Below are 13214 nucleotides of genomic sequence, written 5' to 3'. Positions count from 1 at the left end.
AGCTAACAATGAAGAAGTATTTATTTATTTATAGCATTTATATCCCACAATTTCCCACCCACGGGCAGGCTCAATGTGGCTTACAACAGTCTATAAAAACATACATCAAGTCAGCAAACAATCAATTTCTTAGAAGTGTAAGAGAGAAAGGGTAAAAGCATGAGCTAAATCCAAAGAAAGAAAGATGTTATATGTCAATATAGGAATAATTGAGAGCCATAGATTTGTGGCCCCTTTTTTGATTGACATTGACATATTTGGTATACGGGTGATTATAGTACTTGAAGAGTAGTGATACAAATCAAGTGTCCCTAAAGAGCTGCAGATTGCCAAACTAGCTGGAATGTTTCTACTCATACCTTGATGGCTACCTTCAGCTTTTGCAGGTACGAGAAGTTTTGATGCCACAGGTGATTACTGCACTGGATGAAGATTCAAAGATAACTCGGTTAATGGCTTGTCGTATTATCAATGTCATCTTGCAAATCTGTGGGAACCAGTTTAATCCAGATAATCTCAATAAACTTTATCCAGGTATGGTCCATTTATTTTCAGATAGCTTGAGTGGAAGTTAGGACTAGTCAAACTACGTGAGAAACAGGGGTGATATGATACAGACGTTCAAATATTTGAAAGGTATTAATCCGCAAACAAATCTTTTCCAGAGATGGGAAGGCGGTAGAACGAGAGGACATGAAATGAGATTGAAGGGGGGCAGACTCAAAAAAGATGTCAGGAAGTATTTTTTCACAGAGAGAGTGGTAGATGCTTGGAATGCCCTCCCACGGGAGGTGGTGGAGATGAAAACGGTAACGGAATTCAAACATGCGTGGGATAAACATAAAGGAATCCTGTTCAGAAGAAATGGATCCTCAGGAGCTTAGCCAAGATTGGATAACAGAGCCGGTAGTGGGAGGCGGGGCTGGTGGTTGGGAGCCGGGGATAGTGCTGGGCAGACTTATACGGTCTGTGCCAGAGCCAATGGTGGGAGGCGGGGATAGTGCTGGGCAGACTTGTACGGTCTGTGCCCTGAAAAAGACAGGTACAAATCAAGGTAAGGTATATACAAAAAAGTGGCACATTTCTTGGGCAGACTGGATGGACCGTGCAGGTCTTTTTCTGCCGTCATCTACTATGTTACTATGAGGCATATTTTCAAAGCACTTTGGGAGGCTAAGTTCCATAGGTTTCTATGGAACTTTGGGAGGCTAAGTGCTTTGAAAATGAGCCTCTATGTGTGTGGGTCATCATTTTTGCTCATATGTGACCACATGTGTAAGTAAATGGGGCCTTTCATAAAATACCGACTGGTGTAAAAGTACATACGATTGCTGGTAGGGGTGAACAGGGTCAGAGTTTGGATGGAGTGTGGGCAGAGTTCACAAGTACGTATGTAGGTTATAAATACTAATTTACTTGCATACATTTATACTTAAGGTTAAAAATTCAATACTGCACCAGCAAATATAAAAAATTAGAAACTCAATAACTAATATTTGCTTAACATGAAGGAAATATTTTTGCCCAGCACTAAAAATTTTTTTTCCTAATGTCTTCCCAACTCTTCTCTCGTTACCCTTGATAGATACTGATGAGGTTTCTGGAAGAGCTTGAGGATATGGCATCTCTCTCTGATAAATTAAAAATGAGTCTTGCCATTCTTTCTAGAGGAATGTTTCCTTTTGTAATTCTATATTTCCTATACAGTAGTTTAAATATTCTACTTGATATGCAGGGCTACTACTTGAAATAATTATGGATATTTTTCTTTTTTTTTCCAGAGTTCCTGAAACGTCTTGATGATGCATCTGATGAAGTGCGAATTGCAGCTGCCAAAACTTTAATTACCTGGTTTAAATGCATTACAGATGATTATGAAAGAACAACATATAAAAGTCATATAGAATTTTTATACCAAGGGTTATTGATTCATCTGGATGATCCTGACAATAGCATCCAGATCGCAGTCTTAGGTAGGACAGTGAAAGAACCTTTATTTCTCTACTTCTTTTCAGATTGGTTTTCTGCCCCACAAAGCACTTATACCCATTATATTCTAGATTGTTTTATGTGTATAATGTTAACCCCTCCCTCAGGTCAGAAAAATTGCTTACACTGTATGTGCATACGTTTAATAAAAGGTTATTTCTGCACATAAAATACTGTTTTACCTGCAGAAATACCTTTTCAAGTGACCCTCCCCTGGGCTGGCAAAGGTGGGACATAATGCAGAGCCAGTGCCCTTAAGTCCTGAAGGGTGGCAGCTATTGCTGTAGAAGGTAATTAGTATTCAGAGCCTCCGGGGAGGGGGGGAGTCTAGCCATCAGATAACCATAAAACCTACTTCCTGGCTAAGTACGTTCTGCCTCCCAGCCTGTATTCATGATGGCTGGATGACTATGGGATAGGGTTAAAATATGGGGGGAAACTCGGGGGTCATTCAGTAGAAGCCAGTTCTGGACAAACTGGAAATCCTAATGTAGCAGAAAGACATTGTTGAACAAAGAGTTAAGCTAATACCAGGTAAAACAATGTCTTGGTTCAAAAGGACCTTCAGCAACCTCTGGTATGTCAAACAGGATAATCTACACAGTGTCACATTTGCCCAGCGTCATCAATTAGTAATATAATGTCTTCCCTTTACATTTTACATTTCTTAGAGACATGCGGCATGTTTCGCAGTTGCTGCATCAGGGTCAAGTCTACTGTGGACAAAGGAAAAACATAGTACATTAGAATACTACTATGACCTTATTTCAATTCAATACATTATCCATATATTGACTGACTTTTAACAACGCCATCATCATTTCTCTTAAGATGGCGTCAGCGTTCTCAACTATTTTATAGACCTGCCTACAGTCCCCACCAATCATATCTCATCTATCCTATCCTATCAGTGTTCTACCAACATTCACGTCAGAGCAGGGAACCCCATTCCAATTGGCTATTCAGCCCACGGGGAGTTACCGTATCAAGAGTAAATATCCACCGCTGCTCTTTAAAATTCAACAGCTTTGCAATATCACCACCCATATTTCCTCTCTCTACTGTATCTATAATCCGCCATTGCAAGTCTGATATCTCATGGGCTTTTTCCACCCAATGTTGTACTAGCGGAGCCGATAAAGTGCGTGTATGGATACTGGACTTATGCTCAGACAATCTGTATTTTATAGGGCGCGATGATCTGCCCACATAAATTAAGTCACAGGGCCATAAAATGGCATATACCACATTCTCAGATTCACATGTAGAGGCATATTTTCAAAGCACTTAGCCTTCCAAAGTTGCATAGGTTTCTATGGAACTTTGGAAGGCTAAGTGCTTTGAAAATATGCCTCGTAGTGTTTGTTCGACTCAATATTGTCTTGTCCCTACGTGGAGCAGTCCAACTACTACCAATAATGGCTGATGTGCACCACTGACAGTGCATGCATACTGTCTGACCACACACACGAGATGGAATAGTGTATCCCAAACATCTAAATGACAACATCTCTCCTATAGTTTTGCCCCTACGATAGGCAACTATCGGGTGTTCTTGAAAACATGGATGTGTAGCCAGTATTTCCCAATATTTGTGTATAAGTGATGTAACAAACACCGCCTCTTTATGCACGGGCACGTCAGCCATTATTCCCAAATAACTGAGAAGACCTGCACATACTCCTTAATAACAGAAATTATGATATAAGGCATAAAGCACGAGAGAGAGACTTTTTTAATGAGGGACTCAGACTTTATATTGAGCAGTTCCTGGTAACAACAGCAGAGGGAACCAAAGTTCTTCACCTGAATATTGGCCAGTAGTAAGATATTGATACAGTTCACACCATATGGCTGAATGGGGGTATCTTTCTTTTTTCAAATAAGTGTTTTAAAATCTGATTTTTTTTTTTAATTTTTTTATTTAATGGTGCTTCTTTTTATTTACACAGCATCAGGGAAACAAAGCACTCTACAACTTCCATAATACAACATCAACTAAGGTGCCGATGCACAAAAGTCCCCATAAAAATCCCATTGCTTTTAGATCCCCAGTAAAAGTTAACGTTGAAATAGCGAGCGATGCTCAAAGGAAATCTCATGCAAATGAGCTGCTCACAATTACAGGAAGCAGCTCAGTAGGGAAAGCGCCAGTGCATGCAAAGGACAGTCACTTACTAAACTTTGGCGCTCTGCGCATGACCAGAATAGCATGTACTGTGGACACACCACCTCAGCTTTCATTCAGGCATATATAAGCAGTAAACCACCCGGGCCGTGAACATTTCTTTTTGTGAGTTTCCACACCAACTAACACGCCCCAGGGGGTTTATTGTATATATGTGTGTGTATTAAAGCTGTGTGTAGCTTTTTTTTTTTTTTTTTTTTTTCAAAACTATGGATGCTATGGGTGTGCCTCCACAATGTGGTTTTTTTTTTTGTTCCAAGACAAGCTCTTTACAGTGCTTTAACATGCAGGACACACACACACACTATTTAAATATGACAGACTGCTCCACTGAGATGCCACTGTCATACTACGACAGCTCCTGACCTCCCATAAAAATTTCTTCGTAAAAGGTAGGCACTCCCTTCTGTGCATAACTTGGAATGCACATTTAAATACTAATCAGCTCGTTGTAATACACTTTTGTACGATTCTCATTGGCTGCTACCGCAAAAGGTAAAAACTACACAGGACCCCTTTGTGCATTACTTGTTGAATAACATGCACGCTAAACTGGATTGAACCGGTCAAAATTGGAGATTCCGAGCATGGTAAGCTGTGTGCATCAGGGCGTAAGAGTCACATTACAACTTGATTAAAAAATAAACTCTCAACTTGTGAATAAAAAGAAGAAAAAAGTCACAACAAGATAAGGTCCCCCTCTACTGAACGATTCCCCCCCCCCCCCCCAACTTCCTTTTATGGCCAATCCAATCCACTGTACACCCTCTTCCTTGAAGTCCATGAGTAAAAAGTCATATCCTTCACGTACTTTGCACTCTACACTCGCTACCTTCAACAACTCTAGCTGTAAAAATCCTATAATCCTGTCTTGCCATTGTGAGAATGCTGGTGGTTCTTTGGCCATCCATTGCAGGGAAATGCATTTCTACACCAGCAGCAGTGTTAATTCAAAATTCCTCATCCTGTGTGGTTGGGCTTCAAAGCGAGAAATATCTCCCAACAGTAATACCACCCCACCCCCATACCAGTCAGCAGGGTTGCCAGGTGGAAAATTTTTTTCCCACCCAAAGGAGCCCAAAACCCGCCCAAACTCAAACCCCGCCCCTGACACCCCCACCCCCCGCGTCATCACCCCGCCCCCACCGTCATCAACCCCGCCCCTGCTGTCATCGGCCCCGCCCAAAACGTCACTAACCCCGCCCCCCACGGCCGAAAAAACCGTCCAAAAGACACAAAAGAAGCCCAAAAAACCGCAACCCGCTGCGGGCAAAAATTTCCCACGGTGGGTCGCGGAAAACCGCCCAATTGGGCGGTAAAACCGCCCACCTGGCAACACTGCCAGTCAGTCACAGTAGTTGCTTCTGTGACTGACCACTGGTACTCTGCTTTTGATCTTAAACGTCAGAAAAAGATGTATCGAACTACCTCTCTCCATTCTATACCATGGGCACCTATCTGAGGGTGCCAGCTCCAACTTAGACTGTAAAGCAATGGTGTAAAAGCTTGGAGTGCATCTCATGCACACCCGCCTCCACTGATGCCATGTATGCTCTGCTATCTAACATACTTTTCATATCACCTACAGTTACCTCTTTCCCCACTTGCCTAACCAGTTCTTTACCAGTTTCTCCTAACTGGGAGGTTTATTGTTTTTTTCATATGGCTGTTTTGTGATGTTTATTAATAGCATTATTGTTTTATGTTTGTAAGGTTAACTTTCATTTAACTTAAATAAATGTTTTCAAGAGCCCAGTCTGAGTAAATGCATGATTCTGTTTTGCAGAAACATTAAAGGAAGGAAGTTCTGTGTATCCATCTTTGTTGGAGAAGGAAATTGAGGCAGTCAGACACAAGCATCGAACTCCAGATTACTGTGAACAGCTTTTGCAACATATTAAATCAGCAAAGGACAAAAGAGATGCGGATATCCTTGCAGCATCAAAGGTCTAAGGTGGTAACACAGTATCAGTAACAGACCAGTTCTTGTTTGACTCAGATCTGTTGTGCTTTAAGGTTATCCTGTGAGTAACCAGTGTGGCGCTTAGAAATACAGTACACAAGTACAGGTCAGTGGCGTAGCTACGTGGGGCCTGAGGGGGCCTGGGCCCCCGCAGATTCACCCCAGGACCCCCCTCCCGGCGAACCCGCCCCCGCCTACCTTTACTTTTGCTGGCGGGGGATTCCACTCCCCGCCAGCCGACGTCTTCTCAGTCCTTCCTGCACTTCAATTGTACGTGCAGGACGTCAGACTCAGAGAACAGTTCTGTTCTCTGAGTCTGACGTCGTGCAGGACGTCAGCAAACAAATTGAAGAGCAGGAAGCGACTAAGAAGAAGACATCGGCTGGCGGGGAGTGGGATCCCCCGCCAGCAAAAGTAAAGGTAGGCTGCGGCGGGTTCGCGGCGGGAGGGGGGGGCGGCAATGTCGGCGGTGGAGGGGCGGCGCCGGAGGGAGGGCTAAAATGTGCCCCCTCCCCCCGGGCTCTGGACCCCTCTCCCACGGAAGGCTGGCTACGCCCCTGGTACAGGTTCAAAACATTTTATACAGAAAACCAACCACCAAAGGAAAAATGATAGCTACAACAAAAAAAAGCCACCTGATGGTTCTGCGGTTCATTTTCATAAACACTCAAAATCATATTCCTTCTAGTTGGCAACAGCTCCATTTTGGATTTTTCTTTTTTTTGAATATGTACTTTCACAGAAGTTTAGATCAGATGTCATCTACCCATTCATTCTTCAGGTGTAATGATAATTTTAAAATCTTTTAATTTGCAAAAATGTCCAGATGAAGGAATGGAATGTGTTGAGGGTTTTTTTTTTTTTAATTGCTATATAACAGACAACAGGCATTTACTCCTCATAGAAGATCAGCTCCTGGAAATCTCAGTGCGTGCTGGGAAGAGAGTGAACCAGAGCACAGCTGTGTTGAAGATCTGCTTCACAGTGCCAAAGCTTATTTTTGCAAATGAAGATCTCAAGATTTCAACCTGCTGAGTTTACCACAGAGCTAATGCAGCAATTATGCCCTAGCTGGGCTAGCTAGAGAACTTTAAATTGCTTCTCTCTCTCTCACCTTATAACGCTACCTTGTCACAGTGAGGAAGATGTTGCAGTGTAGAAATGTAAGTTATGGATAGAGCCACTATCCAGAAGGTTCCCTGTAGCAAGTGAATTCTAAGTCCATTTCTGACTATTCATTTGCCTTAAAGATTGCAACTGAAAAACAACATTGGCTTTGTTGGAATAATTTAAAATACAGTATATAATATATTTAGTAGTTCCAGTCATTTATCGCCATATAGAGTTCCTTGTAGAACTTTCCATAACCTTGTATATTTTTCGTATTACGCTGTCTAAAATATATATTTCAAAATGCATTAATATAAAGAGTTTGTTTTACTGATCTACATAATATACTCTACACTTTTGACTGTGAATTATAGATACATTCAAAATGTAATTATAAAGTAAAGACTTTTATTTTTACATCTTCATATCCTTTGCTCACCATCTGGTGAAAGCTCCCTTTGCAGCAGTAACACCAAGCATCATTTATAATAAGTGTCTACCTATGGAGCTTGCTGTTCTAAATGTACCGTTGCCCCACTTGTCAGAGAGTGCGGATCTGCTGCTGCGATTAGGACTGACAGCAGCGAGGGTAGTAGTGTTCCCAGCCTTGAGAAGGTAGTGCGGAAGCTGGGCCAGTGGTATGCTATATATCGCCTGACGACTATTTGCCATTTCAGGGTGCGTTCATTTGATAGGCGCTGGTAACTCTACAGACATTGGCAAGATGCGGAATGCCTGTGCAGTATGGTGGACTTGGAGATTTAAGGGGCTTGATCCAAAGATGAAAAGGGGGTGGGGTGGGGTCTGTGGGACTGTTATGGGATGGTTAGGTTGTAGTGTGTATGAGTTAGATACACTGAAGAAACAACTGTGTATCTGTTATTTATGTGTTGAGATTTGTTTATCTGGGCTTTGGGCCATTTGAGGACTCTTACCATCTTGCTAAGCCACTCCATTGTTACTTGGTGCTGAGGGTCACTGTCCTGGTGAATGTTGAACTTTTCTCTCTGGTGTCAGGTATTTGAAACCTGGAGGAAAAGATTGCTTTTTGCTGTTTGCTGCCAGCTTTAAACACAGATATTCAATGCTGGGCAATTTTTGGCAACCAATATTTGAATATGCAGGGTTTTTTAAACTGCTACAAACTTAACTGGTTATGACAATATTCAGTGCTAATTGTTTAACTATTTAGTGGTCAAAAATAGGACAGGACAGCTATTTATGCAGTCCTATTTGACTGCTAAACTTATCCGGTTAGGCACTGAATACTGACGCCAGACTGGATAAAGCATGTGATATAGCTGGTTATCTTCTAGGCGCTAATTGGCAATATTCAGCAGGAGAATAATGGTCATCTCCCAGTAAATGTTGCTGGTTGGGCGCCAGTATACAATTGAACTGGTCAGCGGCCATTCCTCACCGGTTAAATAGCATTGAATATCGGGGGCAAATGCTACCACCATCAGGCCTTACTTAGGGATGGTGTTAGCAGGGCCATGCATGTGCCATTTAATTTACATCACAGTTCACTGATCACCGAGACCAGAATGTTCCACTTTAGTCTCATCAGGCCAGTTGATTGACTGGACAGTCAACACATTCAAATGTTCTCATTGGGGGAAGGTTAACTTTTATCCTTGATTTCTTTTGCAGCTCTGTCTGCCTTGCTTAGATCTCTGCTTCAGATTCACTTCATACAACAAAACCTAGGTATAGTCCAATCAGCTCAGCTACTGTGACTAGATACAGACTGACTCTAACTTATTCTGTGCCCCTTTAAGACAATTATGGAACCAGAACTAATTTGGTTTTCCTACGACAAAGGGTGTGAAGACCTCTTCCAAAGTTCCATAGGTTTCTAGGGAACTTTGGAAGGCTAAGTGCTTTGAAAATATGCCTCTTGGGCAGTCAAGGCTTTTTTTTTCTTCTTTTTTAAGTATTTTTATATTCTTTCATTTTGAAAGTGTAGAATCTGTACTGTAGATCAGTGAAACAAATGCCTACTTTGATGCATTCTGAATTCTAACTTTTAGAACGTGAAAAATACAGAAGGGTGCAAGAGACTTCTACAACGACCCTAGTTTATGTACTGTTTGTGTTTTGATTTTTCTCTGTAATAATACAGCTTTCTTAACATGACATTGGAATGTTAATACATCCATTTTTTTATTTTCAATAATTTGACTCTGTTAAGACCGGAATCTCTATTAAATTAAAGTTTATATTTAAAACATGTTTATATGTGTGATTAAAATATTATGGTTGCTGAGATAGTGGTTATAATGCAACACACTTGATATATAATACCAAACTAATATAGGATAGAAACTGAGAAATAACAAAAGAGGAGGAAGAGGGGACAATAGAACTGAGTAGTCCATTAGAATAGGTGAATTAAAGAGCAACAAATAAGTTACTACTACTACTATTTAGCATTTCTATAGCGCTACAAGGCGTACGCAGCACTGCACAAACATAGAAGAAAGACAGTCCCTGCTCAAAGAGCTTACAATCTAATAGACAAAAAATAAATAAAGTAATCAAATCAATTAATGTGGACGGGAAGGAAGAGAGGAGGGTAGGTGGAGGCGAGTGGTTACGAGTCAAAAGCAATGTTAAAGAAGTGGGCTTTCAATCTAGATTTAAAGCAAAAATGCTAGAGGCCTCTGTGGCATCTTGTAAAGTAACCAGTTCATTAAAGTATGAGTTTTTGAAGACAAACCCATTGTGTCAAATGCATGACATGTAATTCAGGAAGTGGCAGGCAAATGATCAAAAACCCTGCACTGTTCCGAACAGCATTGTAAAATTAGCGCAGGAATAGTGCAAGGAAATAAAGCCCTGCTGATCAGAGCTAAGAGTTTGCAAATTTAGGCGCGCTATTAGCTCTAATCATTGGGGTACTTCTGCAGGAGAATTGTGCCTGGGTACCCAAAGCACAATCCTCCCACAGAAGTTGTTTGACAGATCTGGGCTGCCAAAAAAAAAGAAAGCCCAGACCTGAGGGACTGAAAACCTCCCCACCCCCGTTCAAAACAGTTTCCCTGGTGGCCGAGTGGGCACCGCCCCCACCTGCTGTGGTGGTCTATTGCCTGCCCCCCCCCCCCAACCCTCCTGTGCATTTTGAAGCAGTTGAAGGGAGAAGCACACCCTCCTCCTGTGAGCGCCACCTTCAAAATGGTGATGCACTAGACAGGGCTTTAGTACCATATAAAGGAGTTTCTCCCTTATATGGTATTGAAGCCCCGCCTGGTGCATCCCAGGATATACCAGGCGGGTACAGCCATTTTAAAGGCAGCACTCATCATAGAAGGGAGTGCTACTCCTTCCTTCAAAAGGTACCGGGGGGGGGGGGGGGGGCTTGGGGAGGTACTAGGCCACCAGGGCAGGTGGCGGTGGTGCCCATTTGGCCACCAGCAAAACTGTTTTGAATGGGGGGAGGGAGACCCGTAAACATGCAAATGCATGCCGCATAGTGCTCCCCCTTCATCCCCAATGCTCTGGAAATCCAAACACCAGCTCCAAGCTGGCGTAAGGTTTGCCACAGGAGCCCTGTTTAGTATGTATTTGTATGCTACTTGCTGACATTGATCATAAGGCAAAGTCAAACACAGGCGCTAGTCTGATGCTAATGGTCTCTAGCGCCTGCATTTGCCTTTCATCATCGGCTCCTGGGTAAATACAAATTTGGGAGGCAGGGTGTAGAAACAGAGTAATAGCTTGATTATGCTGCTAACTGACTACTGGTGAGTGAGAAACCAGTGCCAAGATGATCTGAGAATTAAGTCCATTCACACCTGTCATGGTCCATTTAAGCCTGGGGGTGATGGTGTCAAGCTTTTTGTTAAATTGTATTTCAGCACTTTCATGCTGGTGTGTCCTTTGTAAGATTGTACTGGTGTAAAAGGTCATGTGGTGTATCCTGAAAGTTGAAGTTTTTCTCCTAGTGCTTTTATTATTATTAGCATTTGTATAGCGCTACCAGACGCACGCAGCGCTGAACACCTGATACAAAGAGACAGTCCCTGCTCAAAAGAGCTTACAATCAAAGTATCAAGAATCTATAGCCCAACCTGGACAATGCTGCCACCCTCTCTCAGGGCCTGATGCTCAAAGATTTGTGGTACAGAGAAACTCTACCGTGAATCCAGCACTGCAAAATTACTGTGGCACGCTCAAAATAATGAGTATAAATTCATGATGTGCTAAAATCAGCAAATCTGCAGCTCTGTGCACAAAATGTCAAGTAAATCAGAAAATCAAACTTGTCTGTCAGTGCCTGGCATCAATCCCATGGGTAAGTGCTGTTATTCTCTCCATTTATTTTATTATTTTTGTTACATTTGTACCCCGTGCTTTCCCACTCATGGCAGGCTCAATGCGGCTTACCTGGGGCAATGGAGGGTTAAGTGACTTGCCCAGAATCACAAGGAGCTGCCTGTGCCTGAAGTGGGAATCAAACTCAGTTCCCCAGGACCAAAGTCCACCACCCTAACCACTAGGCCACTCCTCCACTGTTGCTACTATTTGAGATTCTACATGAAATGTTGCTATTCCACTAGCAACATTCCATGTAGAAGTCAGCCCTTGCAGATCACCAATGTGGCCGCGCAGGCTTCTGCTTCTGTGAGTCTGACGTCCTGCACGTACGTGCAGGATGACAGACTCACAGAAACAGAAGCCTGCGCGCAGCCTTCTACATGGAGTGTTGCTAGTGGAATATCAACATTCCATGTAGAACCTCCAATAGTAGCAACATTCCATGTAGAATCTCCAATAGGATCTATTTTATTTTTGTTACATTTGTACCCTGCGCTTTCCCACTCATGGCAGGCTCAATGCGGCTTACATGGGGCAATGGAGGGTTAAGTGACTTGCCCAGAGTCACAAGGAGCTGCTTGTGCCTGAAGTGGGAATCGAACTCAGTTCCTCAGGACCAAAGTCCACCACCCTAACCACTAGGCCACTCCTCCACTGTTGCTACTATTTGAGATTCTACATGGAATGTTGCTATTCCACTAGCAACATTCCATGTAAAAGTCGGCCCTTGCAGATCACCAATGTGGTCGCGCAGGCTTCTGCTTCTGTGAGTCTGACGTCCTGCACGTACGTGCAGGATGTCAGACTCTCAGACTCACAGAAACAGAAGCCTGTTCGCAGCCTTCTACATGGAATGTTGCTAGTGGAATAGCAACATTCCATGTAGAATCTCCAATAGTATCTATTTTATTTTTGTTACATTTGTACCCTGCGCTTTCCCACTCATGGCAGGCTCAATGCGGCTTACATAGGGCAATGGAGGGTTAAGTGACTTGCCCAGAGTCACAAGGAGCTGCCTGTGCCTGAAGTGCGAATCAAACTCAGTTCCTCAGTTCCCCAGGACCAAAGTCCACCACCCTAACCACTAGGCCACTCCTCCACTGTTGCTACTATTTGAGATTCTACATGAAATGTTGCTATTCCACTAGCAACATTCCATGTAGAAGTCAGCCCTTGCAGATCACCAATGTGGCCGCGCAGGCTTCTGCTTCTTTGAGTCTGACGTCCTGCACGTACGTGCAGGATGTCAGACTCACAGAAACAAGCCTGCGCAGCCTTCTACATGGAATGTTGCAAGTGGAATAGCAACATTCCATGTAGAATCTCCAATCGTAGCAACATTCCATGTAGAATCTCCAATAGTATCTATTTTATTTTTGTTACATTTGTACCCTGCGCTTTCCCACTCAAGGCAGGCTCAATGCGACTTACATGGGGCAATGGAGGGTTAAGTGACTTGCCCGGAATCTCAAGGAGCTGAATCAAACTCAGTTCCCCAGGACCAAAGTCCACCACCCTAACCACTAGGCCACTCCTCCACCCCTCCTCCACAGCATTAGCGGCGGTGCCTAACTTTACACATCTTGTACAATTGCCCTTTACATTTTCAAATGATGTAGTAACCTTGTGGGCTAAGAAAAAGGG

At 42.9% G+C, this 13214-nt stretch overlaps 1 protein-coding gene across 1 annotated transcript in view; it reads left to right on the top strand.

The window, feature by feature from the left end:
* Positions 1-9079, top strand: part of DNAAF5 (dynein axonemal assembly factor 5) — an 83063-nt gene extending 73984 nt beyond the window's left edge. Inside the window, exons 11-14 of the mRNA XM_030212570.1 lie at positions 378-534; positions 1782-1973; positions 5964-6246; positions 6707-9079. Coding sequence (XP_030068430.1) covers positions 378-534; positions 1782-1973; positions 5964-6130 — 516 coding nt within the window. The 3' untranslated portion in view covers positions 6131-6246; positions 6707-9079. The remainder of the gene's footprint in view (positions 1-377; positions 535-1781; positions 1974-5963; positions 6247-6706) is intronic.
* The last annotated feature ends 4135 nt before the right edge of the window (positions 9080-13214 follow it).

Source organism: Microcaecilia unicolor, chromosome 8 (genome assembly GCF_901765095.1).
Source record: "Microcaecilia unicolor chromosome 8, aMicUni1.1, whole genome shotgun sequence".
NCBI lineage: Eukaryota > Metazoa > Chordata > Amphibia > Gymnophiona > Siphonopidae > Microcaecilia > Microcaecilia unicolor.
Note: the sequence above shows the minus strand (reverse complement) of the source record. Positions and strands in the feature narration are given on the sequence as shown.